This window comes from Rhodnius prolixus, unplaced genomic scaffold, assembly GCF_049639745.1.
Source record: "Rhodnius prolixus isolate KJV_2025 unplaced genomic scaffold, Rpr scaffold_35, whole genome shotgun sequence".
Classification (NCBI taxonomy): Eukaryota; Metazoa; Arthropoda; class Insecta; order Hemiptera; family Reduviidae; genus Rhodnius; species Rhodnius prolixus.
The window spans coordinates 671,836-698,762 of record NW_027411629.1 but is presented as its reverse complement, the minus strand read 5'-3'; the positions used below and the strand labels follow the sequence as shown (position 1 = coordinate 698,762).

At 37.1% G+C, this 26,927-nt stretch overlaps 1 protein-coding gene across 1 annotated transcript; it reads right to left on the bottom strand.

Moving 5' to 3' along the window:
- Positions 1 to 3,303: 3,303 nt before the first annotated feature.
- On the bottom strand, positions 3,304 to 26,168 carry IKKepsilon (I-kappaB kinase epsilon). Its single transcript, XM_074139506.1, has 9 exons — positions 25,780 to 26,168; positions 24,200 to 24,502; positions 21,060 to 21,347; positions 16,013 to 16,182; positions 15,012 to 15,392; positions 13,346 to 13,486; positions 5,936 to 6,202; positions 5,470 to 5,753; positions 3,304 to 3,650 (listed from the first exon to the last, which is right to left on the bottom strand). Exons 1-9 carry the CDS (start codon positions 26,006 to 26,008, stop codon positions 3,491 to 3,493), a joined length of 2,223 nt encoding a protein of 740 aa, XP_073995607.1. The 5' UTR covers positions 26,009 to 26,168; the 3' UTR covers positions 3,304 to 3,490.
- Positions 26,169 to 26,927: the final 759 nt, after the last annotated feature.

Below are 26,927 nucleotides of genomic sequence, written 5' to 3'. Positions count from 1 at the left end.
CTCCATTGCTTAGTTAAGGAGCTGGAGGCCTCTGTGTTTTGCAAGGAGACAGCGTTGGGGGTGTTTCTGGATATTGAGGGAGCGTTCAGCAACACTTCCTACGGTTCTATTTCCTTGGCGATGGAAAAGCATGGTATAGACTCCACAATCACAAGGTGGATTGGTAGCATGCTAACGTCAAGGAGAATTACAGCGACTCTTTTTGGGGAATCACTGGTGATAACGACCGTTAGGGGATGTCCGCAGGGAGGAGTTTTATCTCCGCTCCTGTGGTGTATGGTCGTAAACGATCTAATTGAGATGCTAGACCTCCGTGGGTTCACGGTCCTTGGCTACGCGGATGATATTTCCGTGGTAGTCAGGGGTAGGCACGAGATTATCGTTGCTGAACTCATGCAGGAAGCACTCAAAATTATAGAAAGATGGTGCAGAAGAGTGGATCTCTCTGTGAACCCTTCTAAAACTACTCTGGTACCCTTTACTAGGAGAAGGGACAAGGAGAGCTACAGAAATCTTCGATTTTTTGATAAAATTCTGGATGTGTCAGGTGAAGTTAAGTATCTCGGCATTATCCTGGACTCTGGACTCACTTGGAAGGCACATCTGGATAAAGTTACACTCAAAGCTAAACAGGCTTTGTGTGGCATAACTAGGACCTGTGGGAAAACTTGGGGTCTCCGCCCAAAAATGACCCACTGGCTCTATACAAGAACAGTCATACCTATTATCACCTATGGAGCGGTGGTGTGGTGGAGGAAGACTGAGCAACAGACGGCCATAAAGGCTCTTGCTAGAGTACAAAGGTTGGCCTGTATGTTAATTATAGGGGCCTTTATTAGTGCCCCTACTGCTGCGCTGGAGGTACTGCTGGGGTTGCCTCCGCTTCAGTTTGTTATTCAGGCGGAGGCAGGGGCTGGCGCGTATAGACTGGCGAGAAATGGACAATGGAGGCGCATTAGCTCCTCTATTGGACATATGAATATTACAGACAAGGTCGACTCAATTCCGGACATAGACACTCCTTTCATTGGCCCGGAGCCTGTTCTGGGGATCACTACGGGTGCAGTTCGTGAGGCTCTCAGAGATTGGATCTGGAGAGAACACGAAAAGAACTGGGTGATGCTTCCTGGGGTCACACACAGCAAGAGTGTTATGCTCTTGCTGTGCAAACATAGAACCAAAGAGACTTTGGGCTTGGGAAGGAATCAGATTACTCTGATTATGAGCCTATTCACAGGGCACGGTAGGTTCAGAAAGCACCTGCACAAATTAGGGCTTATTAGCTCGGAACCGTTGTGCAGATTGTGCCAGGAAGTGGAGGAAACGGCCTCTCATCTGTTATTCGATTGCGTTGCAATCGAGAGACTGCGCTACGACATCTTTGGGACTTTGAGACCAAAGGAGATTATAGCGCAGAAGGAACTGGTAGGGAAAGCCCTCAACCTTCTTAGAAGGGGAGGTTTCACCTACTAGATTTAGAGGGAAGGCACAATAAGCCTCTTGTGGCTGCGGTGCCGTGGGATATAGGTCCCGTCCCGCCCGTCTAAATCTAATCATTTTTAGTCTAGTTTATTTTCAGTGATTGACCCATTTTTTTAAACCCCTGTATCTCGAGATACAGCAACCAACTTTTGTTTTTCAAATGGAACGTTATATTTTTTGTTGCATATTTTTGTAGTATTTGAGCTCCTAAAAACAACAAAAAAAATTTTTTGAAATCGGTTTGGTTTTTCAAAAGTTATGGTAATTTAAAATATGAAAAACAAATTTCAGTTTACTGTCAAAATTACGTTATTTTTTTTAAAGAATTTATTCAAACTGGGCACAACCAACGGATAGGCAAGCCAAAACTATGGACTCCCACGCTTTGCTTGTAGCAGCACTTATGGTGGCGAAGTCAAGATCTAGGCAGGCTAGAGTAATTCGACGTTTCAGATCATCGACGGGATTAAGGACACTTTACACTTTATTTTTTTAGGTATCCCCACAAAATATAGTCCATTTGGGTTATGTCCGGAGATCGAGGTGGCCACTGGATGGGACAATGAGTCCTTAAGCACTTTTAATGGAAATTTCTGTCCAGGTCACCTCGAACAACTCTCGCATTATGTACCGGGCAACCATCTTGTTGAAAATACATATCTAGCCGACGTTGTAGAGGAACATCTTCAAGCAGAACTGGCAAAACGTCTCTTAAAAAAAAGTTAGATACCTTGTACCAGAAAAGTTCTCTCTGTAGAAGTATGGGCCGATTAGTTGATTTTCTAAAACTCCGCACCAAACGTTTGTAGAAAAAACCATCTGAACGTCGAATAACTCTAGCCTGCCTAGATCTTAACATCGCCACCATAAATGCTGCTACAAGCAAAGCGTGGGAGTCCAGAGTTTTGGCTTGCCTATCCGTTAATTGTGCCCAGTTTGAACAGATTCTTTAAAAAAAATAACGTAATTTTGACAATAAACTGAAATTTGTTTTTCATATTTTAAACTACCATAACTTTTGAGAAACCTAACCAATTTCAAAAATTTTTTTTTGTTTTTTTTAGGAGCTCAAATACTATAAAAATATGCAACAAAAAAATATAACGTTTCATTTGAAAAACAAAAGTTGGATGCTGTATCTCGAGATACAGGGGTTTAAAAAAATGGGTCAGTCACTGAAAATAAACTAGACTAAAAATGATTAAATACGTGTTTTTTATTTTTTCGAAATTTCCCGCCGTTTAAAAAAAAAGTGGGTGGAGCATATAACTCTGGTCACCCTGTATACTTTTGTCTGGATCCTTAATGTACTAAATTTATATGTTGACGTAAAACTCAAATATAAAAATACTAGAAATAGATTGTTTAAGAGAAATTTATTCTTAACAAAATGCTTCGAGGATCTGAGGCTCAGGATATATCTTACGATATTATAATAACATAGAAGGAAGACTACGCCTGAGGATGGACCCGTAGTTTCCCTTCTGGAAGGGTTTGAACTAGGGGACATTAATCCCGCGTAATTCAAGCATCTTCAAAACATTTTTAGAGGCATGCTTAAAACATAGGCTTATGTGTTTGCACATCAGGTTGGCAAACGGACCAAAACGTAGGAGATGCGATGTTGTTTCCTGATATTTTTGGATTTTCCGACATTCTGTACACATAATATCAAAATCATGTTTCTGACCATCAAAACTTATTTGAACGATGCCTATAGCGAGATTTGCCCCTTGATACTTGCATTAAGACGATACAGACATCCAGAATGCTAATCAGGTAAAGCCAGCGAAGGGCTATAGGCTCACTCAAGCAACACAATTGAAACAAAGCTTTTAATTACTTCTTTTCCAAGTTATTCATTAGGAAGGCAACTCAAGGCTGCTTATTCACAAGCTGATGCCCCTCACTGTCTCAATCATAGAAACGATAAAAGCGTTTCTAACATTTACCACCTTACAACAGGAGGTCCAACATCAACCACTGGCAATATCACTAGAATATAACATCATTCCAAAGTAACTGCAGACGGCGGTATCGTAATTTCTCGAGCTACATTACAAAACTGGTCGATGAGTGCCTTATTTTCTCTAACCAACGATGAGATATCTCGATGGGTGTCTTGAATTTGAGTAAGACTCGTCCTTAAGGGGCGTATATCTTCTTCTCTATAACATTTAAAAAGAAAAAATTAACTAGCAATGCTTTGGTGCAAGTTTGGTTACTATAATCAAATGAGGTTCCGCTAATTTTAAGTGAGTGTTGGGCAGGATTTAATATCTTACTAAAAACATTAATTCAGCTAATTAACCATTCTATCTAGATCTAAAGATTACTTTTATTTAGATAAAAAATCACTTTTATTTAGATAAAAGATTACTTTTATTTAAAGTAATTTCGATCCAGCTGTTCAGTATAAAGTTCAAGATTAAATGGCAATGGCAACTATCTCAACAATGTCAAGACTTCCAAAGTTCCACCAAACGCAAAACATGACTTTATTGCATGAACCAATGTTAGCTAACTCTGTTGGAATACATGGTTATGCGCTGTCCGAAGAAAGCGGAAGTGACGAAGCGGGTTACAATAATCGAAAATAGTTCTCAACTAAATAAATGAAAATATATAAAAACAAAGTAGAACAGAGGTAGGAATTATACTTACCCTTCGCTGCCGGAAGGGAAGCTCCTGAAGCGCAGTGCTAGAGGTACATTGGCGAATGCCAAGGAAGCGGGAATGGTAAATGTATAGGCGTGTCTGAGGAAAGCGGAAATGGTAAATGAATAGGCGTGTCTATGTTCTAAGCGTAGCGTGATGGGAGAGGGAAACCCCAGGAAAGCGTAAGGAGAGAACGGAACTTGCACCGGAAGCGAGTCCACGGAGTGGCGTAGAAGCGTAGAATAATTGGGGTGATGTCCCTTGATGCCAATCGATTGATGGTACGTGTAGACCACCAAGGCTAGGCGGAAGCTTTAGCGTAGTAGCGCAGCGAGGCGGTAAGAAGCACACCAATAAGCAGACTTGAGTAACGTACAGGACGCTGGTCAGTAGTGGACTCCCTCCTCAATAGATAAGGAGGTGACCATATGGTCTAAGAGAAGGTAGAGGGGGTAGTTTGATAGCGCGAGAATGGCACAGAATAACCGACACAACAAGTTAAAATAAATAGAAGGCTTAAGAGAACAAAGGAAAGGTTTTAAATACACAAGAAAAGCTGAAACTGAAAGTGAAATAACTTAGTTATAAGCGATATGAAATATAAAAATGACACTTCCTCTAAAATACAGACTTGACAGACGGATTTTATCATTGTCTCTGTGCATAGATTAGCTTGAATAGAAGTATGATTAATTTTCTTTTTTTTCTTTTTTGTTTTTGTATTATTTTTGTTGTAATTTTTTTTTTTATTGTAACTTAATAAGCACAAAATAAAAAAAAATATATAAAAATGGAAATTAAAGCGGATGCGTACGTCAGTACGCACGCGGGCGAGGTTATGACAGGGCGAAGTGGTAGCCAGCCGAACGTCTCCGGTCACGCCCGAACAATAGGTTTATACAGGATTAGCTAATTTAAAATCGCTTGGCATTGGCATGTTCTATTTAAAAGATTACCTGATCATTTAATGCCTGTGAAGAGTTTTTTGAGGCAATATTCAAGGGTAACATTGTAAAAGAGTAAAAAGCAAATGTGACTCCAATTGCTCTGATAAGCTATACTGGCTAGATCCAGCAGAAGGTTGTTCCTTCAGCAGTGAATACACTAGATGGGTAAAGAAAGTTAGGTGGAGCGAAATACCGATCTCTGGGCAGGTTGGTTGTACTGCTGGGAGCCTACAGTGGTGGGTTATCTCTAATGCGGACGAAATTTGGGTCCACAACACTAGCTGCAGGCTGGGTCAGTTTCAAAGTGAAGTGATCTTTGGAAACTCGTGCACTTACAGTCGGCACTACATTTCACTGTAAGCAAAACAATGTTAAAACTTACCTAAATGTTGTGTAACTAGTCGCGCCATGCTGTACTCTAGACAATGCCAATGATTTACTTGTGATGTTCGCATGGTACAGAGTGTCCTGTTCGTGCAATCTAGTTCTAAATCTGGCCAGTCTCTCTGAACAAGTATCCGCATCACGTCCTAGTATTTTCGCTTGCAAGAAAATAGTCTGTGCCATTTTATACCAATCCGCCAAGTAGTCTGCAGTCAAGGTCAGACAGGAACACACTTCTCGCTCTAGGATTGCCCGCACTAATTCTTTCCCCATTACATCCATCTATACATTAAATAAAAATTCAAGAGTTGGGCCTGTAATTAGCTTAATTTTGAGTTTTGCTAGAACAGTTTTGCAATAACCAATTCTACTAAGACATGAAGGATAAAATGCAGAATGCAGGCTTGGAAGGCCATATGCTGTAGACATCGTCCAACATGGCCTAAACAGAAAGGGCGAATTACCTTCATCCTCTCGAGCACGTGGAACTGCTCGTCGTTATAGGTAAGGGTACGTGTGGCGCGGTCGCGTACCATATGCTGCCAGGAGTCGCGCAGCCGGCGCATCAATGATCCAGCTCGTTGTGGCGTCCTGGCCGCGCGTACACAGCGCACCTCCGTCCGGCCCCATTCCTTCAGCAGCGTGTCTTGGGTCACATAACGCTGATGCAGCGGACTGATCGCGCCGCTCACTCCGCTCACGATCTCCTCACTGAGCGTGGCCATTTCCAACTGCAACAATATTATAAACTAGTATGTATGTTCATATTGGAAAATAAAATATTCGGCAGTAACGGGGAGGATGCACTTAAAAGCAAAAAATCTATTATGAATATTCACTCTTCTAAAATTATCAGGGTTTTCTTTTAACTTCAAATTTTGAATCAATGTTAGTATTTTTGAATCAAATTCTCTGTGCCTTTATTACGAGGGTCATTCAATCATTTAACAGACAAACAGCTGTACATCAAAAATAGTTTATTAAATACAATTCAATACAATATTTTATTTTTCTACGTAATCCCCATCAACTTCTATGCACTTGCCCCATCTTCTAACAAGTTTTATCCTCTCAGCGAAGTGTTCTATACCTTGATCTTGAAGCTAGTTTTGTACTTATTTCTTTACCTCTTCGTTGCCGCTGAACTTTATGCCACGCAAAGCTTCTTTCATAGGACCAAACACATAAAAATCCGAAGGAACAAGGCCAGGGCTGAAAGAAGGATGAGGTAGGAGCTCAGTGACTATTCTCATGTAGTTCAGTTTATTTTGAAAGATTGAATAAGTTGTGCCAACACTAACTCAACATTTTTTAGCAATTTGTTCAACTTTAAGTCGTCGGTCTTCTTGGATGAGTGAATCTACACTAGAATGCAACGCAGAAGTTGATACTGTAACCGGACTCTCGAAGCGATGCTCGTTTGCGGCCACTTATAAACTTTTCCAAGCACTCGTAAAAACTCGCCCGGTTCATGCTACTACTGCCGCATTGTTCAGTATTATTTGAACAAAAACTGTTTACGAATGGAATGGCCAGCATTAAAAGTCTGTGACATCTAATAAATTTTAAACATAATGAAAATTTAATGCAGTAAAACTACTTAAATAACATTGTTATAAAAATTTTAAAACGTAAGCTTTTTAAAAAGTTCCTAAATAGCTTAATTACGAACTAAAGGACGAATGAAATGTTGGGTACTTGATGATTTGTGTACCTTGTGTCGTTTAATCAACCCTCAAACTTAACTTTTTTTAACTTTAAGTTATTGTTAAGGAGATTTTTGTTACCTTTTGGCCAGATTTGTCTTTTTGTTCTTTAATTGGAACAATACATACATATATCTAAAGATTAATAAATATTCGGATATCGGGAATAACTTCTCGAATAGGATTTACGCTGGGTAAATGGAAGAGAATACTTTTATTAATGCCTTGTGGTTCAAGAAGCCCACGCACACGTACATTTGACATCAGTGTCATAGATTTCCCAGAGAAGGCTTTTGGTTTATTCCATAGCTCCATTAAATTATGATAACCAATAATCTCTTCTAAGGTCCTGCTTCGTGCTCGTGTATCGGTTACGGTTGATCCACAACAGGTATTGTGAAAGTTAAAATCTCTCATAACCACTACCGGCGCGGGCAACTGAGAGAGCAGGTCCTCCACATTACGCCTTCTCTAATGAATATAATAATAAAATATTTATTCATTCAAAAAATAATACAGTAATATTAAACATAAAAACAAAACACAAACGATGCGTGGATTTTACTCCGTCTGCATGAACTGCAATAAAATTAAAAATTTTAACCAAAAAATTATGTTCAAATTAAAATCTTAAAATTCTTCTTGAACTATTTTAAAAGTAAATTTTATAACTAATACAAATATAATTTAGTTCAAATGAAGAAGAAACAAAAAATTAAAATTTTGCTAAATTAAATTTTTTTAAAAAAGATTTTACAAAAAAATAGCAAAAAATTAAATAATTTTCCTCTTAAATTAATACAAAAAAGAGGTTAATAATACCCATTGTTCTAATAGCCAAGTTCTATATCTGGATGCATCTCTTAAAAATGAACACAGATTATTCCAATTTTTTCCATTTAAGTATTCACAAAGTTCTATATCTGTGAGCACCTTTCTATTAAAATATTTAAGTCTATAAGAAGACAAAGTAGGGCAGACTGCGATAAAGTGCATAATATTTTCAATTTCTCGCAAATTGCACATGGAGCAAAGCTGACAATCGTCATTATTAAAATGTTTATATTTTAAGTTTAGCGCTTCACATCTGGCCTATAAAATGAGCTTTGCATCACTAAATAAAAGTGTACTGATATAATTACAGTCATAGCTCAACTTCAAATAAAACCTATGATGTACAGCTTGTCTGGCTTTACATTCAACACAAAATTTATCATTTCGTTCTATTTGAGAAATTAAACTATTTAAACTGGACTGCCATACCTCCAAACAGTTAGAATCAAGATTTACCGCAGGAAATTGAAACTGTGCACACAATAGCTTCCAATCTTTAAACCAATAAAAATTTTTAGAGATTACTTTCGCGGCTATTATTCTAGGCAATCTACATTCTGGCAACTTAAATAACTTTAAAATTTATATTTTAAAATTGAAATGTAACTTAATAGTGTAGATAAACATACTAGACATGCCAATCTCTAAATTTAGCACATAATTAGGCGTATTGGGAGGTAAAGAGAATAACTTTTTGAGGAAAAACCTCTTAAGTTTCTCAACAGTTTGATATCGGTTAAATCATCAGACCTGGGCTGCATAGCACATAACGGCTCTAGAAGTCGCATAAAAAATCTTGAACTTAGAATCTAGAGGTATATTTGAATTTGACAACATCCCGCTCCATGTGCAATTTAAACCAAATTTAGCAGTTCCCAGTTTATCTTTTAAATGCTTATCGAAAGACAATGAAGGCGACAGATTTATCCCCAAATATTTATAACTTTTCACAATCTCTAAATTCTGACCATCAAAATGCCATTTTTCAGATACTGCATGCCTTCCCTCTCTTTTTTTACAGATCATAATTTTTGATTTTTCTAAGTTGACCGCCAGCCCCCACATCTTACAGTAGCAACCTAACGAGTTAATCATCTCCTGTAATACCGCCGGTTTATCAGCAATCAACACAATATCGTCCGCATATAACAATGCACGAATAGTTAAACCTATTTACACCACCTCCGATTGCATCCGTAATATCATTTATGTAAATGGAGAAGAGGGTAGGAGAAAGTAGGCAGCCTCGCTTGACTCCAGAGGCCGTATAAAACCATTCAGAAATACCTTCTCCGCACCAAACAGCAGCCCGCGTATCACAATACAAACGTTTGATTATATTAATAAATTTAGTTGACAAGCCGATATGAGAAAGCTTGAAAAACAATAAATGTCGCGAAATAGAGTCGAAAGCAGATTTGAGGTCAACAAAAAAAATACACTTTTTTCGTAATGCCCTCTTCTAATTTCAGTTTTACCAAATTTACTAAGCTAAAAATGTGGTCAATGGTCAATAATCTTTCCGAAAGCCTGCCTGGAATTCTGTAATTACAATATGAAAATCGAGCCAGAGAATTAGTCTATTCAGAAGTAAGTAAACAACTTGGCTTCCACATCAATAAAAAAGATGGCTCCGTAGTTTGTTACCAACTTCGTATCTCCCTTTTTATATAATGGAAATAATAAAGAATCTTTAAAATTAGAGTCATATTTCCAGAGTCATAAATCTCACCGAATATAGAAACCAATTTTAACAAAAAAGTATCGGTTGAATTTTTAAAGAATTCATAGGTTACTCTATTAATACCGGGGGCTTTACCGTTCTTTGCTTTATTCAAAACAACATTTAATTCAGAAAAAGTAAATTCTTGATCTAAACAAGGATCAATTACAAAGGGTTCGGCATAAAATATAAAGGGAGCACGAGACCACGAATCAAAGAAAATTTTAAACTGATCTACAATAATATTACTATTACATATAAACCTCTGTTCTTTAATTATCTTAATCGCATTTCAAAACTGTTTCGAATCTTTAGCACATTTTAAATTGTTTATTACAGAATCGTAATACTATATTTTTTTTTTAGTTTTACAAAGCTGATCATAATTCTTTTTACATTCCAAATACATATTCTTTATTACTGTACAATTAGTTCGCCTAAAAACTTGTAACAAATTAAAACAATTTTTTCTTTCCTTGAAGCATTGCCAGTCAAACCATTCTTGTTTTTTGAGCAGGGGTTTACCGTATTGACATTTAGGGGCGGCATTTTTAATACATTGAGTGAGGGTCGACATAGACTTTTCGGGGTCACCATTGAAGACACATTTATCTAATTCATTTTGAAGTTTTTGCTTATATTTCAAACCATTTTCTTCACTCCAAAGTAATTTTGGTAAAAGTGGGGTGTTTACAAAATCATTTGTATGGATATCTGAAAGATGAACTGTTAAAGCAATAGGACAGTGATCGGAAAAAAAATCCGGTAACACTGCAAATTGATTAATTGTTGACAAAAGAGAAAAACTGACACAACAAAGATCATTCACTGATGACCCCCATAGCTCCGATAAACGTTAGTTCCCCCTCTTCGTCACCTTTAGTTCTACCATTTAAAATAATTAAATCATTATTGACGCAGAATTCAAGCCATTGTTTACCTTAAAAATTTAAATTTTTATCTTTAGATTTACGTTCAAAACTAATATTAGTATTCGAATAAATTAACTCAGATCGCATAACTTGGTTGTTAGCAATACGTACATTACAATCCCCCATAACAATAAAATTATTTACCTCAGCCTCACAAAACAAATTCTCCAAATTTACAAAATCTTGTTCCCAATTATTACAATTGATATAAACGCTCAATATAAATTACGGTATCAACACTTTGCACAAATTTAATGATCACAATATGGCTTACTCGTATAAAGCTTATTGCATTACTCTTAAATTTTGATATTTTGAATCCGTGAAAATTCCCACCAATTGCCCTACCATAAATATTATGACGTACCGCTGAAATTACAAACAAATGGAAATCTCTTAAATAATTTTCAAATAATTCTGAATCATTTTCCTCTAAAAAAAGTCTCCGAAGAGTAAAACAATATCAAAACCCTTAATAAAATTTAGGAAAAGAAAACTATAAAGCTATAATACTTAATAAAGTATTTTATTGTGACACAGATATTATTTATTGATAAAAAAAATCTAAAGTAAATGGTAAAAACGAAATAATTTGACTTTGAACTGAGACTCTAAATATGTATTAGCCGTCAGAAAGTACGCCAGTACATAGACCGACAAAAATACGCATAGTAACATTGATCTTTAGCGAGAGAGTTCTCGTATATATTTTTTAACCAATTCTCTTCTCTTCTATTCTCTTCTCTTCTATTCACTTCTCTTCTATTCACTTCCCACTCCAATAACTAATGTACTGTTTTGAGCCAGTTAACATTAAAGATAAATTATTACTTTAATTAATTACAAGCAAACGGCTCGATTAATTTTTTCAAAAATTTACACATAAATTCAACTCACATAAAACAATAAATGTGCCAAATTTCAAATCAAAAATCAACTTCTAACCACTCCAAACTACATAAAAATCACACGAGCACACAAAATGATGTTTATTCTTCCATTACTAGAATGCAACTCATTCTCTAATGAATATTTGGCAGGTATCACCTAACTAGAGTGATATGCAACGGTTCTGTTAGATGCACGACAATACGCTGAAGATTGATATTTGGAGTGAACTGCCTGCATGTTTTCCCGAATACAGACAGCTACTCCACCGTGCGCTCTCTCACCTTCGACAAGCTGCAACTCCTTAGAGTAGGAGACATACCCCGAGGTCCGTATAGAACGCCCCGAACGTAATTTAGTTTCCTGAAGACAAATGCCAAGGGGTCGGAATTCTGTCACTATACGACGTAATCCTTCTACGTTGCTCCTGTAGCACACGTGTTCCACTGTATGACAGATTCAGTCATTTCATAAAATCAAAGTGACCATGTATGGCAGGAAGCCGTTAAAAAATAAGTATATTTCATATTTACAAAAGGATCTACTTTCATAATATATACAAGTATAAATTCCTCCTTGGATGCTACCGTTTAAGGCCGGAGAAAGCACTTTATTGATTCAACGATTGGCGCAGGTGGCTTCAGTTTTTAAGAATCACATCTAAAAGAACAAAGACTTCCTCTTAACTATTGCTATTGTTGAATAGTTTTAATCCTTTGAATTTCTTTTTTTTTCTGAATGGAGCATTCAGCTGTCCACGCACACAAATCAGTTCCACTTCCGGAGCCAGGATTCCAGGATGTTAAGATGAGATGGCGAGTAGCCATGACGAGATCATTAGGGGAAAGGTTAGCCATATCATCAGCGTAGGTAAAGAATGGTGGTGATGATGATGAAGGGATGAAGTGGGAGTTCTGCCGAGTATATTAATATAAAAGCGGAGCAAATATGCTTCCTTGGGATACACCCGCAAGGATAAAAAATATAGAAGAAAATGAAGTGCCTTCGACAACTAGGAAGTAGCGTTCAGTAAGATATAATTTAAGGATCAGGTAGTAGTTGAACGAAGGATGCCCTTAAGTTTCCGCAGCAACCCCAGGTGCCAGACCCGGTCAACCGCTTGAGAAAAGTCAAGAAAAGCCGCTGGGCATTTCTGTTTCTGCTCAATAATTTAACTCTTATTAAATACACTTAGTGATTAGAATTCTTTCTTCTACTTCTTTGTCTTGTTTTTCACAAATCAACTGAATATGTATTAATAAATTATTAAGTTTTTGCTACTGATTGCTACAGATGTTACCACAATTAATTCAATTCTGTGCTTCATTTAGATAAGATATGTATGTGAGTATGAATGAAAGTATCTAGGTAAAAGTACAAAATCTTGAGATAAAAGATTTTTTATTTTTTTTTGTAAATGCATCTTTATTACGAAGGTGCATTCTATATTATGGCGACACTAAAGAGCGTCGTTTTCTGTGTAATGTGGTAGTCGATACCAGATCGCACTTTTATTGGTTACTTGTTCTAGGTTGTCCCCAGTCAGATTAGTAGAATGTTTTGGCTTCATTAATAATTCTGGTGAAAGTATTTTAAAACATTTAAGTGGACACCGCTGGACCATTAACGTAAAGCTATGGGAAGCCATATTTATGAATATATAAATAGTTAGGTATTTTGCTGAAACCTTGAGTTAACCGAGAAGGACAATTACATTAAATTATACTTTTGATTGACGGATTAAGACCAAAACCTTAGTTTCGAAGCGACAATAGCTCCAATACCACTAACCTGCCAGTTGATTGGGGAGGGATTGAGTGAAAGCAGGGAATTAATGGTGCTCTGTGCTCGTACCACTGCACCCACCAGCGATTCAGTCTGTTTCGTTGCTTCCATCACTTTGGTGGTCTTCTCCAGCACTTCAAGCAGTTCCTGAATAAAACATTCAACTTCGGTCTAGCAATTATTAGTTTGTTTGAACCATTTAACTGCTCTTACAGACAAATAATGAGATGTATGCAAAACTTATTTCTACAATAAATGTTCCATAGATATATATACAGGGTGGCCCAAGGTATATAGATAACGACTTTTTCTCGGAAACTGAAATAGCTAAAAAAAAAAAAAAAAATACGTGTCCTCGTAGTTTTTTGTTAGAAATCCAAATTTGTTTTGTTGAAATCTTTAATTTGTTTCGGTGCTTCCAGAAGCGAGATATAGGCACCAACTTCAACAAGGTGATTATTCACAACTTTTTTCTTTCTTTCCTTATTTCTGCTTATCTAAAAGCATTTCTAAATCTAGGTGTATCAGAATCAAGCCGGGATTGCATTTGTAGATGAACTAAAGCAGAGAATAATAATAATAATATACATTTATTTCAAAAGATATAGTACATAAAAAACCTTAAACAATGTACAAAAGGCATGGCTAACGCCGTCTGCCAGTAAAGCAGAGAATAATAGATGCCTGTAACTCGGTTAAAGCCGAATCTATTTCTTTGGCAGTAAGGGACAATTGACAGGAAAGAGCATCTCTAATGGTGGAGGTCAGTTCGAGCATAATCTGTAATATTAATGAGAAGTAAAATAGTACTTTTCTTCTTATTCAATAAAAAATCCGTTATAATATTATCATTTTGAAATTTCTTATAAGAAACATGTTTTCATTCATAACTTGTAAAATATCGCTCACAGATAAAAACTGTTCAAGTAAATTTTTCTTACTAAAAATAGAGGAATCTATTTCTTAAATCAAAACCACACCTCCCCATTTGAAAAAATGAAGTTGGTGCCTGTATCTCGCTTCTGGAAGCACCGAAACAAATTTACAAAATAAATTTGGATTTCTATCAAAAAACTACGGAGACACGTATTTTTTACTTTTTTTTCTAGGTATCTTAGTTTCCGAAAAAAAGTTGGTATCCATATACCTTGGGACACCCTGTATATTCATATTTCTGATATTTACAAAAACCATAATAAATTAATCAGAAGACTGTGTAAATTGTCTCTATACATATTATGTTTCCATATTTTATTCTGGAGTTTTTTTAGAAAACCATATAGACTGTATATTATCATATAATTTTGTTTGGGGAGGGGGCAAAAATGAACAGCGTGAAATTGTAAGAAGAATAGCTTCTGTATGGTCATCTAGTGACTTTGATTGGTAAGGCTTTAAGGGCACATACAGTGCTTCTTTTTTTCTGATGAAAATTGAATAACTTCACCGAAGTTGATTAAAAGGAAAGTTATGGAACAGAATGGGCGAGGGATCTAACATCTGGAAGTAGATGCCTCGCCACAGTCAATCACAATTTGCTATATTTCGAATATTTGTAAAAGATAGAAAAATAGATTAAAAGTGAAATTTTCAGTTTTGTAAAAAAAACAAACTAATATTTACTTCTACACCAACATTTTAATGTCCATATTACCAAAGAGATGTCACAAACCTGTTTAACGACTGAGTTAAACAGTCGCACGCTGTCGTGCGTCAGTTTACTGCACAGAGACAGCCGTTCTATCCTTCGCTTAGCATCATGGCAGATGGAACAAATGGTCTTAGCGATACTGGCATCATTCTCCACATTGACCACATCCGGAAAAGAGGGTAATTTAATACTTTCACTTTCGTTTGGAAAAATGATATTATTGTTTTCATTAGAAAAGATTATGATTGGCAACTCGTCGGTGGTGGTCGGGAAGTTTTTGCCAACCGCATCTGCCGGCAGTGAAGACAGGAAGTGTCCATTGTTGAAGAGCATTATTTGATTTTCAGGAAGAACATCGCTCTGTTCGCAAATCTGTTCTTTAAGATCAGCTAGTTTTTCTTCCTAAAACACAGAGCCGAAGTAAGTATGTGCTGCGGTAGGTACGAGCTGGTATAAAAAAATTCCAAAAGTTCCCGGACTAGATCTCCAGTGCACTTATATATGGCAGACTGGGTTACGCACAAAAACATACCTAGTTTTTACTTAGTTTTTGTGATTAAGTCGAATGCTAAATAAGTGGAGAGCTGGATCCTCCAAGATGTCATCTAGCACTCTTTTCATGAGTTTCTGCAAAACATAACATTTTATCGGTTCTGAACCCGCTCACTGGCACAATTTTGATCCTGTAGACTTCTTAATTTTCCCGAAGATGAAAATCCAATTAAAAGATCGTTTTTAACATTTTTTCCGAAAACTGTATCGTAGAAGGATCTCGACTCGCTTACACAAGCCGACTTCTAGGCCGCATGCCAAAGGTAACTAGAACGTAGGGACTAATGCATTGAAGCCCAAGAAAATTACTTAAAAATAAGATGTTCAAACTTAATTTTAAAAAAGAAACTTTTTGATACCACCTCGTAATTCCATACGAATGTTACTACTCTAATGGTTACATTTTCAAGGCGACAAGAATAAATTAAGTTTTGAGTTTTCGTCTTCAACTAATCATAACACAAACTTACATGATGTAAATACACTCGTAAATTCTGCATTCTATGAACATGGTAAATATGGATTCTCTTTCTTGAAAGCATGTTAGTTACTTCTGTAAAAAATTTGTCAAAGGTCCAAATTTTTGAGGTATCTACTTCAAGCAGGCCAGCCAAGAGTGGTGTAATGTACTTTTTTAAACCTAGCAAACAATGCAATTTATACAAGGCATTAAAATCGTAACCACACTGCACAGGGCTGACAAAGTTACACGCACTCACAGGCACTTCTTGTTGCCTACTCACAAAATAGCAAGCTACCCACAATCAATTTCGGTGGAAATTGAGATGACCCATTCAAATTAAAAACTAATACCAAATACAGGTATTCTTGTCTCTACTACTTGTACCGTTGGCCTAACGACGGATATTCTTTCACGTCAAATCATTATATACTAGTACATTGTTCACATTCATCAAAGAAGGGAGGAGACAGAAGTGTGAAGTAAATCTACATACAAATACATGAAACATATTTGTTCATTGCAAATAAATTTACTGCACGCAATACCTAAAGAGAGACGTTATACAGCAGGATCAAAGACAAGACCTCAAGCAATAAACAGACCAACTTAAATTTAGTAATAATAACAATGTTTCGTAAAAATATGCACATGTAAAAAAAAGTAAAGTAATAGCCTATTTTTTTTCTGGCTAGGCTTTACGCACAGCCTCTCCTACCTACTTCCCATCTTAGCCTTGGAACTTTGGTTAATGTTAAAAGTAAAAATATGGACGCTCGATTGATGATGCGATTACTATAGCAAAATAGTGTGCAATTACTCTGCAACCTTTAGCTCCCTCTTCTCCGGCACAGAAGAAAACCAAAAGTGGTCAGTTGAATGTCAAGAGAAGTAATTAAACCGTATCTAAACTTTTATGAAGATAATGGAGCAAGGTATTTTATTCTCAAGAAAAAGGATGGTAACTTTAATGAAGTAAAGGAATCGTCTATTGTTTCAGGCGGGCTTAACGTCCAATTACCAATTAGGTATCGTGGACCAGGGCGGAAGCTCATACTTTACTATAAACAATTTTTTCTAACAAATAAAAAGTAGTCATACGCGGGATTCAAACTGGGGATCTCCCACTTACAAAGCCATGCTCTTGACCACTAGACCAACACCCTTTCCTTTAAAATAAATTTTAATTTTACAGCATTCATTGAGCAAAACATTACACCAAATATGTAATTATTTTCAAAATTATATTTCCGTCAAATATTACGGAATATATTTTATTTTACCCGACGTAACACGCATGTTTATTGTATGCCTGACGATTTCGGACTTTCTTTCATCATCATAGGTAGACTATTAAGTTTAGTGCAAAGATTTTGTCTGTATTTATGTTTCTGTCTTGCACTAAACTTGCTGTTTCAGTTCAACAAGTACATTTACAATATTAAGAAAAACTATGCGTACACAAAAAAATCACAATAATTTCTTTAGCCATTTAAATAAAAATTTCCTTTTTTAAGATACCCAAATTGGTAGTAGGACATTAAGCCACACCTAAAAGTGATAGGCAATTACTTAACTTTATATTTAAGATACACTTGAAGGCGTGAAGATTAAAAACAGCAATACCAATGCCACCTCTCAAAATGAAGCTGCCTCTTCTTCTCGCTGGGGTCCCCGTCACGCTCAACATCAACCTCAAGCAACTCCTGAAGATGGAAATACGTTATTCTCCCTGTTTAAATCCTTGAAAGAATCTTTCGATTTTAAAACAATTTTCTCTAAACTAAAATACACGCTGTTGAAAATTAAATCTGCACCATTTTGGCTGAATTTATGTTTTCATTTTTAGAATGAGTTGACTCATTAAGAGAATGACTAATTCTCTTAATTTACTACAGTGGAATGCTAATTCCATAAACAATAAGATAGACGAGTTAAATCAAACATTATTAGATATGAATGTCGATGTCTGTGCTTTGAGGAAGTTAAAATGTAATGGATATGTTACTTATAGGAAAGATCGAAATTTAAGGGGTGGTGGTGTGGCCATCGCTGTAAGGCGTCATGTCAAGCATGCGTTGGCTGCACTACCACAATTAACATCCATTGAAGCTGTGGGTGTTGAGGTGTTCTGTGCTCAATGTCTCCTGTTATAGGCCCCCTAATAAAAAGTGGCGCGATCAGGATATATTGGACTTGCTGGCTACACACAGTAGAGTTGTTTTGATTGGTGATTTCAATGCAAGACATGTTGCCTGGAACTGTGTAAGTAATAATACTGCAGGTGAAAGCCTTCTGGAGTTGTCACTGGATCACAACATTATCCTAAACACACCTCTCTCTCCCACCTATTTCCCTCCAATCGCCTATCAACCTAGCATCATAGATATAGCCATAATAAAAAATCTTACGACATTTTACAACCCCTATAAGTCACTCTTTACTTTCCAGTAACCACAATCCGGTTTCGTTTCAACTACACCTTACCCCGGTCAAATCTCCTCTACCCACTACTTTTGACTTCAAAAATGCCAACTGGCGTAAATTCAGAAACATTCTGAATGACAATATTGACCTCCACTGTATACCAAATAATGTAGTTTCTTTAGAAAAAGAATGTGTAATATTTTCTAATTTACTGGAATATGCCACTAATAATCCCGAGACGCCCTCTTGATTTTAATTTAAATCTTCCTGAAAATATCAAGACACTTATTCGGTTTAAAAACAGAATCAAGCGTTGGTTTCAAACGCGTAGATGCCAACCACTTAAAATGTTACTAAATAAAAGTCATCGTTAAAAAACAGGTGCAGGAGTGGCGCAACAATAGATGAAACTGTTTTATCTCTAACCTCGATCCTAAGAACTCTTCCTTTTGGAAGTTTGCAAAATACTTTAAGACAACACGTAATAATTGTGTAAAAAGCTCTTCTTCTCCTTTAATATTTAATAATGTACAGGCCTATTCTGATAAGGACAAAGTGAATCTCATGGCTAATTTCTTGGTACAGGTTCATAAGCAAAATAATGACTTAGGGGTGCCCTCTCATCAAAGAAAAATAGAACGAAAAGTAAATATCTTTTTCAGAACCTGTCATTACCTGCCCTCCGGATGTAACCTTACTTCCCCTAAAGAAGTCCTTGAAATCATTAAGTCGAGGAAAAATAAGAAATCACCAGGTCTCGATAATATCCAAAACATTCTTATAAAAAATCTATCCCGCAAAGCCGTCGTATTTTTAACTAACCTTTTTAACAAATGTTTCATCTTTGGATATTTCCCCGACCTCTGGAAAACGGCTAAAGTTATTCTCATTTTAAAGACCACCAAAGCGCCAAATGACCCAAACAACTATAGACCAATTAGTCTCCTCAGCACAATTAGTAAAATCTTCGAAAGAATATTACTAGTTAGGATCAATCGTCACTTGGATTCCAATCTAATCATCAAAGAAGAGCAGTTTGGGTTTAGGTCAGGATTATCCACTACCGCCCAACTAGCCAGAGTTGTAGACGATGTCACCGAGGCCTTTACTCAACGCAAGCACACTGGCATGATTCTGATGGACATCCACAAGGCGTTTGACACTGTCTGGCACGTTGGAATAATGGACAGATTGATTGAATACAACTTCCCTCCCTACATTACTAAAACTATTCACTCCTACTTAAATAATAGAAAGTTCCGCGTCTCCATAAATTCATCCTTATCTCTTCCTCATGAAGCAACCGCTGGAGTGCCTCAGGGCTCAATAATAGGACCGGTCTTATTTCTCATTTACTTCAACCTAATGCCTCGACCAAAGGATGTTCGACTGGCCTTGTATGCTGATGACGTCGCTGTCTATGCTTCGTCCTGGGGATTAGACACGATAGTCAACAGGCTTACCAGGGCCATGTCAAGTATGGACCGATTTTTCACAAAGTGGAAAATAAAAATTAACCCCTTAAAGACAGAGGCTATCCTTTTCACCAAGCGCAGGCCGATCTTGTATCGACGTGTCCACTTCGGGGGGCGGATTGTGCCGTGGGCTGCCACTATCAGGTACCTTGGAGTAATAATGGATCGTGGGCTGACCTTTACCCCCCACATAAAGGACAGAGTAAATAAAGGTAAGGCAGCCTTTCGAGTACTATTCCCGCTGTTCTGCAGGGATTCTAAACTGTTCCCAGAGAATAAACTCATGCTGTAAAGGTAGTGGTTAGGCCCATGTTACTTTATGCTTGTCCCTCCTGGAGTCTGGCGTGTCGATCCAATATCACCTCGCTGCAAATAATCCAAAATAAATTCCTCAGGCTTGTGACAACTTCCGCCCGCTACACGCGTATTACAGACTTACACGCCAACACCAACATGGACTATGTAGAGCACTACATCAAGTACTTCACTACTGGTTTTTCCAGCAAGTGTGAATCGAGTCACAACCACCTATGCAGCCAAATAGGGGACTACAGTTTGGACACGGTGCACAGGCACAGGAGAGTTAGGGACTCCCTGAAATAAAACTTTCCTTGGAGGCTGAGGGTTTTTCATCGTTTTTTTCCCCCTCATTATTTACTTTTACTTTTATTTTGTAACAATTGTAATTTGCTGGAGGTTATAGTATTTATACTGAAACTCCCTTATGTACTATATTTATATATCTAATATATATTTATATATCTAATAGTTAAATAAAAGTTTATTCATTCATTCAAGAACCTGGCTGGAAACATAACATTCACAGCTGCTTTTTACTCTCACTTTTATAACTAACTCAGTCTACTCGGTGTCAGAAAGAACTAACATGTGCTGGCACCCAAAATAAGCGAACTTTGTTATTCTTGGCCAGAACATGCAGCAAGTTGAAAAATTGCCACACATGAACTCATGACTAATGAATGACTCAGTGGTACTGTCAAGAACTCGACAAAATATTGAGCTACAACTCTTCAAGACCCCTCTATACTTTCCTCAAAATATTTTGAACGCTAAATTGTGAAGAAGTGTCCCAAGTTGTACATATAACTCTGATGCACCCTGTAGCAAAATATTGAATCACAAATATGCCCTTACCGTTAGACAGTTGACAAGATTTGGGTAAAGTTCGCGACCAGTTAATTGGACCATTTTCAAGAGACTGAGTGCCCGAGATGACACCAGATTCTTTCTTAGTCGTAATGAAGTACATTGTCTCTTTGTTCCTGCGACCACCATACGGGCGAAACGGCAGGTTCCCTGTGGCTACATGGAACAGTGTGACTCCAATGGACCACAAGTCTACTGTCGCACCGAACGTCTTCCTGACTGCTTTACGTAGCACTGCCCTGGCGTACATATCAGGGTGCAGATATTCTTCGGTACCTTGAAACAGAAACAAAGGTTAGTAAATTATGAAATTGGTTTGAACTACTCTGACAGCTCTCTTTATAATCCTGACAAATTTTTCTCATAGCAAGGAACTGTACACATAAAATAAGGATGCAATTAGCGTTCCAAATTTATTGGAAATCGTAGCAGCCGTTTTCAAGAATATTTTCAAAATATTCAGAGACCTATTTTATAAAGTCGCCCAACAATTTTCTTGAATCTTGGAATAATAGCAATATTTTAATGCCCCTAAATGGGTGGCATATGGATCTGCTTTCTGGGGAAGGTGCTCTATTTGAGGTCACAGGTGCCCCGAGCCTTCTCTGGGCACCGCTGGCCTTTGAGCTGCTATATCAGTTACAAGCAACCCTATTCATCAGCGGATAATTAGCTACGCTTGATTCGAACCTGTGGCATCCACCTAAGTCCAATGCACAAAACATTAACCTAATCCCTTCCCTTACTAGTTACACAATTATAATTAATCGTCAGACGGTATTAATCACCTCCAAAACCTCCGGAGGCCCATTAGCTATCTCAAAGAAAAACAATACAAGCTGAATCAAGAGAACAAAACTGCAGCTCTAGATTTGAACCCCCTGAGATTTACGAGTCAGTCAAAAACGTACGAGGGTCGTTTGAAAAGTCCGTGCAAAGTCAGAGAGATAGCACTACTGGCGCGTATCGAGGTTATGTTTAGTTAGTAGCATCTCTTGGAAGAACACACACCAAGTTTCAGCCAGATCGGTCTATTTCTTTGTGTTTGGCATTCGTTTGAATCGAGGAAGTCGAGTGATTTTCAAAAAATGGACGAAAAAGAATTTCGTGTGTTGATTAAACACTACTTTATGAAAGGCAAAACGCCTCAGGAGACTAAAGAGAAGCTTGATAAACATTATGGTGACTCTGCACCTTCGATTAGAACAGTTTATAAGTGGTTTCAAAATTTTCGGAGTGGCCATATGGGCACAAGTGACGCTGAACGTTCTGGACGCCCTGTTGAGGTTACTACTCCAGAAATCATTGATAAAATCCATGATATGGTGATGGATGACAGAAGAGTGAAGGTGCGTGAGATTGCTAGTGCTGTGGGCATCTCGAATGAACGGGTACATAATATTTTGCATCAACATTTGGACATGACAAAGCTATCCGCAAGATGGGTGCCGCGATTGCTCACGCTTGACCAAAAACGAAATCGTGTGAAGTGTTGCAAGGACGGTTTGCAGCTGTTCCAGAAGAATCCGCAGGACTTTAAGCGTCGTTTCGTCACTGTGGATGAAACATGGATACATCACTACACTCCTGAGACCAAGGGGGAATCTGCGCCAAAAAAGGCGAAGACCGTTCCTTCGGCCGGAAAGATTATGGCGACTGTCTTTTGGGATTCGCAAGGAATAATCTTCATCGACTATCTGGAAAAGGGTAAAACTATTACAGGTGCATATTATTCATCGTTATTGGACCGTTTGAAAACCGAGCTGCAAGAAAAACGCCCACGATTGGCCCACAAAAAAGTCCTTTTCCATCACGACAACGCACCAGCTCACACCTCAGCAGTTGTGGTCGCAAAATTAATGGAAATAGGGTTCCAACTCGTTTCACATCCTCCCTATTCTCCAGACTTGGCTCCCTCGGACTACTATTTGTTCCCCAATATGAAGAAATGGCTGGCGGGAAAAAGATTTTATTCAAACGAGGAGGTGATTGCAGAAACGAATGGCTATTTTTCAGACTTGGACAAATCCTATTATTCGGAAGGGATCAACAAACTAGAGCGGCGTTGGACGAAGTGTATAACGCTTAAAGGAGACTATGTTGAAAATTAAAAAAGGTTTACCCCAAAAAATTAAGTAGTTTTTATTTTTGCACGGACTTTTCAAACGACCCTCGTACAATAAAGAAACAGTCTCACCTCCTCTGAAAAGCCTTTTCCGATCAATGATCTTGAATTAAATCTACTCTCGACCCAAAAGATCAGTCAAGAAATAAATGATTGTTTCCTCTTCTGTCTTATTAACTCTAAACATTGGTTGTCTGGTATGAGACCCATTACGGAAACAAAGTCTACTTAAACCAACCTCAGCCAATCAGTGAAGGAAACATCCATTTACTTCTTCAATGACTGTTTACCCAGTTAGTGATTCTACCAGCAGTTTGAGATCTCCAAGGCTCAGAGGATAATCTTTGAATGACATAATCATCTCACTCCCTGTCCACAAATTATTCATTTTTAAATTTAAATAGTATAAATGTATGTACTTGATGTTCGAAATTTACGAAAATTTCTGGGTGATCAAATTGCAGTTGTTTGCAGGAATTTCGATTGCACCTAAAAGTCTGTTTTCCGGACTTTACAAAGTACTCGTTGTAACTGAGAGAGAAGGATTTTAAGGTGTTGGAGGCGGCGTTGAATGGGCATATTTCTGTGGCCACCATTAGAAGAGAAACCATTTGTTAAAGGTGTGAGGAAGGGTGCGCGAGATCGCACATCATTATTTGATGGTATCCTCGTTCCTGAAGGTCAGTTATAGAATATTTGTCACTAGCCAGATATTAAAGGAGGATCTTAAAATATCTAGTTCAGAGATATTTTTAAATATTTTAGTGAAACTAGAAGACTGAGGGTACTTTTTATCGCGTTTGGGAAACAGCCTCTGAAGGCGTAGGTCGCTTTGATTTTTGCGGATGAGAAATAACAATAAAAATCAGATGAGGTAGTTGTAGCTTCCTGCAAGACCAAAATTGAACTATGACTTTTCGTTTTTGTTTATCTCTATCACACGCACAGATAGACCTGCGTGTCTTGGTAACAAAGATTACTATAAAAAAAAAAAAAAAAATACCGTAGAGTGACACAAACTGTTCGTCTTCATCCAGTTCCCGGGCGGCACCAAAGTCAGTTAGTTTGTACACAGTTGAACCGTCGTCCGTAATAAACTTCATGATGTTACCAGGTTTTAAATCACGATGAACTAGATTATTATCACGTAAATGTTTCATGCCGGCAGTTAGATGTTCAACGACAAGTAAGAATTCTTCCTCCTGCAAGCCGTACGTGTTTTCTGGGTCGTCCAAGATGTTGAAGAGGCTGCCGCCGGTGCAAAGTTCCATCACAATCACCTTGCCGCGGCTTTCCTGCTCCTCTTCTGTACAACAAAAAAAGTGAGGTAATAACGGTCCTCTGATAACCTCTTACTATAAGTTATCAAGAGATTTATAGAGCGAAACAAAAAAAAAAGGCTGTTTTTTATCTAAAAAAGTTCCATTGACTTTGAATCTAAGAAGTCTATTACATAAGTCTAATATTTACAAAAACCTATTAAAATTATCCACCTACTTTCAATCCTCTTTCTTATGCATGGGGGAGAACAATTTAGAACTGTCTTTGGTCACTTTTCTTCATTCATCTTTGACATTTGGATGAGTGAGTAAAGTTCAAGACACTAACTTTATTCCATTGCAGAAGTTAAAAATACTTACTTATTCGTGAGGAATAAGATAAATTAGGGGAAAAAAGTTTCAATAAAATAAAAGGTTTGCTTTTTATAAATGAACTGTTATATCTGAATTGCGAAAAAGTTTCTACATCCACTATCAAACAAATTGTTGTTTTTAATGGGTTAAAATGTGATGGGCCGGGCACTCAAAACTTTATAAATAAAGAAGAAAGAAAAGATTGGTTCAGTTGTCCAAAATCGTCAAGGCAACTGAGCTCGCAGGTGAAAAAAAAATAAAAACATATTTCTCTAAATTAAACTTTTCTTTTGGCAATTATACGTTATTGTGTAGGCAAGATGGAATGTGTAAAAATGATCCAGCGCGTTATCTTTGATAAATGCCAAGCAAGTTTTGTTCAAGCCTCGGCCAAACTTCCTAAGGATGAAAAATTAAAGAACTTGATAGATTCGAATTGCTTTAACATCCACCGTATAGCCCTGTCTTAGCTACAACTGATTTCCATATCATTCACTATGGCAGTTAAATTTGCTGGTGAAAATTAATTAACTTTACCTAAGTTCAAATTAACGAGCAGGAGCTTTAAGTCAACTGTTTATGGATCGTAAAACGGTCATTTATTTATTTTAATGCACACCGCTCGACTGAGAGCCAAACACAATGTAATCAGTCAAAATTTTATTTATTTCTTGTCGAGTGAAGAAGTTATGCAAGAGGTAGCCACATCTTACAAGTTGAGTAGCACTTGTAGCTCTTGCAACAGCAAGATCAGCATCAATCGAAGGGCAAACAGTTGCAATAGAAAAACTGATTGATTACTTATTAGGTCCAGGTAACTTGGACAATACAAGCACAACTATGATATATACGTACAACAAAAAATAGATTTTTGCATAACTCTATGTCAACTGAGAAGAACTGTGATTAAAGATATTAACTAGGTTAAATAGAAATTGTACAAACTCACCAATAGCCAACAATTTGACAATATTTTCATGCTTAACTTTCTTCAGTACTTCGAACTCCCGAATTTGCACATCGTGTGGCCTCATGTGACTTAGCTGGTTAAAGGTCTTGACGGCGACCGGCTCGCCGTTGTTCTTGTTGACACCTTGGAACACAGCTCCAGTTGCACCCTTGCCTAACACACTAGTTGTGCACCATACATAGTTCGTAGAACCACGTAGAAATGACATATTTTTCAAAGCAAAGTATATCAACTAGATTAATTAAATGGAAAACATTAAAAGAATATTAGAAAATTTCTATTTAAAAAAAATATATCTCAAGTTGACACTGAGTTAACAAGATCCGTCATTACATTAAACCCTGTTATTCCCCATCACAAAGCCTATAACACACAATGGAACCTTCTTCAAAAGGTTACCTTCTCCAAAATTTCCCAGAAATTGTAAAAATTAAAAAACACATTTTGTACAATGGATTAGCATAAAAGTTATTTAGTTAAGGATAAACTTATAGCTTATTTACACAAAATGTAGTTCAACAGTCAGAAAGAGATATTCAGTTTTTATTGTCCAGAGGAAAGAAGGGTGGCGATCAAAATAGTGAAATATTAATTATTAAGAATATAATACACATATGTATGTATTTCAAACCAGACATTCAGGGAAAGTAAACAGTCCAAATTGTATGCTGGAAACTATATTAGTATTATTCAATAAGTTCTATGTAAGTTGCAAACTGCCAAAATGTTTCAAGGATTGAATTGTATTCCCTCCGGTTAAAAAAGAAGATATTAGCAAGGTCTCTTATTATCGGCATATGGCTTTGTGCAAGCACGATTTTTACTGGGCTCCTGTTCAATAGGCTTGTAAGGAGGGCAGAAGAGTAGCAGTTGATTTTGACATTTTTATTCAGCGAATGATAATATGAATCTAATGACTGTCATGAAAAATAAGAGTAACTAGGAAACGTAAGAAATTTTTTTCATTTTTCGTAGACTTGGCCGTGGCATTCGTTAAGCTTTGTTTTACAACTTTTCCTCGTTGGGAATGTCAGCAAAAGTGCTCAACACTTTAAGAGGCTATTATACGGAAATACCGCCTCTATATGGTGTCAAACTGCTCTTTCAGAGAGTTTTAAGACTAATGT

Coding starts and splice junctions, on each gene's coding strand:
- IKKepsilon (XM_074139506.1), bottom strand. CDS start 26,008: ATGTCATTTCTACGTGGTTCTACGAACTATGTATGGTGCACAACTAGT. Junction 13,487..15,011: donor TTAACTCAGTCGTTAAACAG/GTTTGTGACATC, acceptor TGTTTTATTCAG/GAACTGCTTGAAGTGCTGGA. Junction 6,203..13,345: donor CCTCCCCAATCAACTGGCAG/GTTAGTGGTATT, acceptor ATATTGTTGCAG/TTGGAAATGGCCACGCTCAG.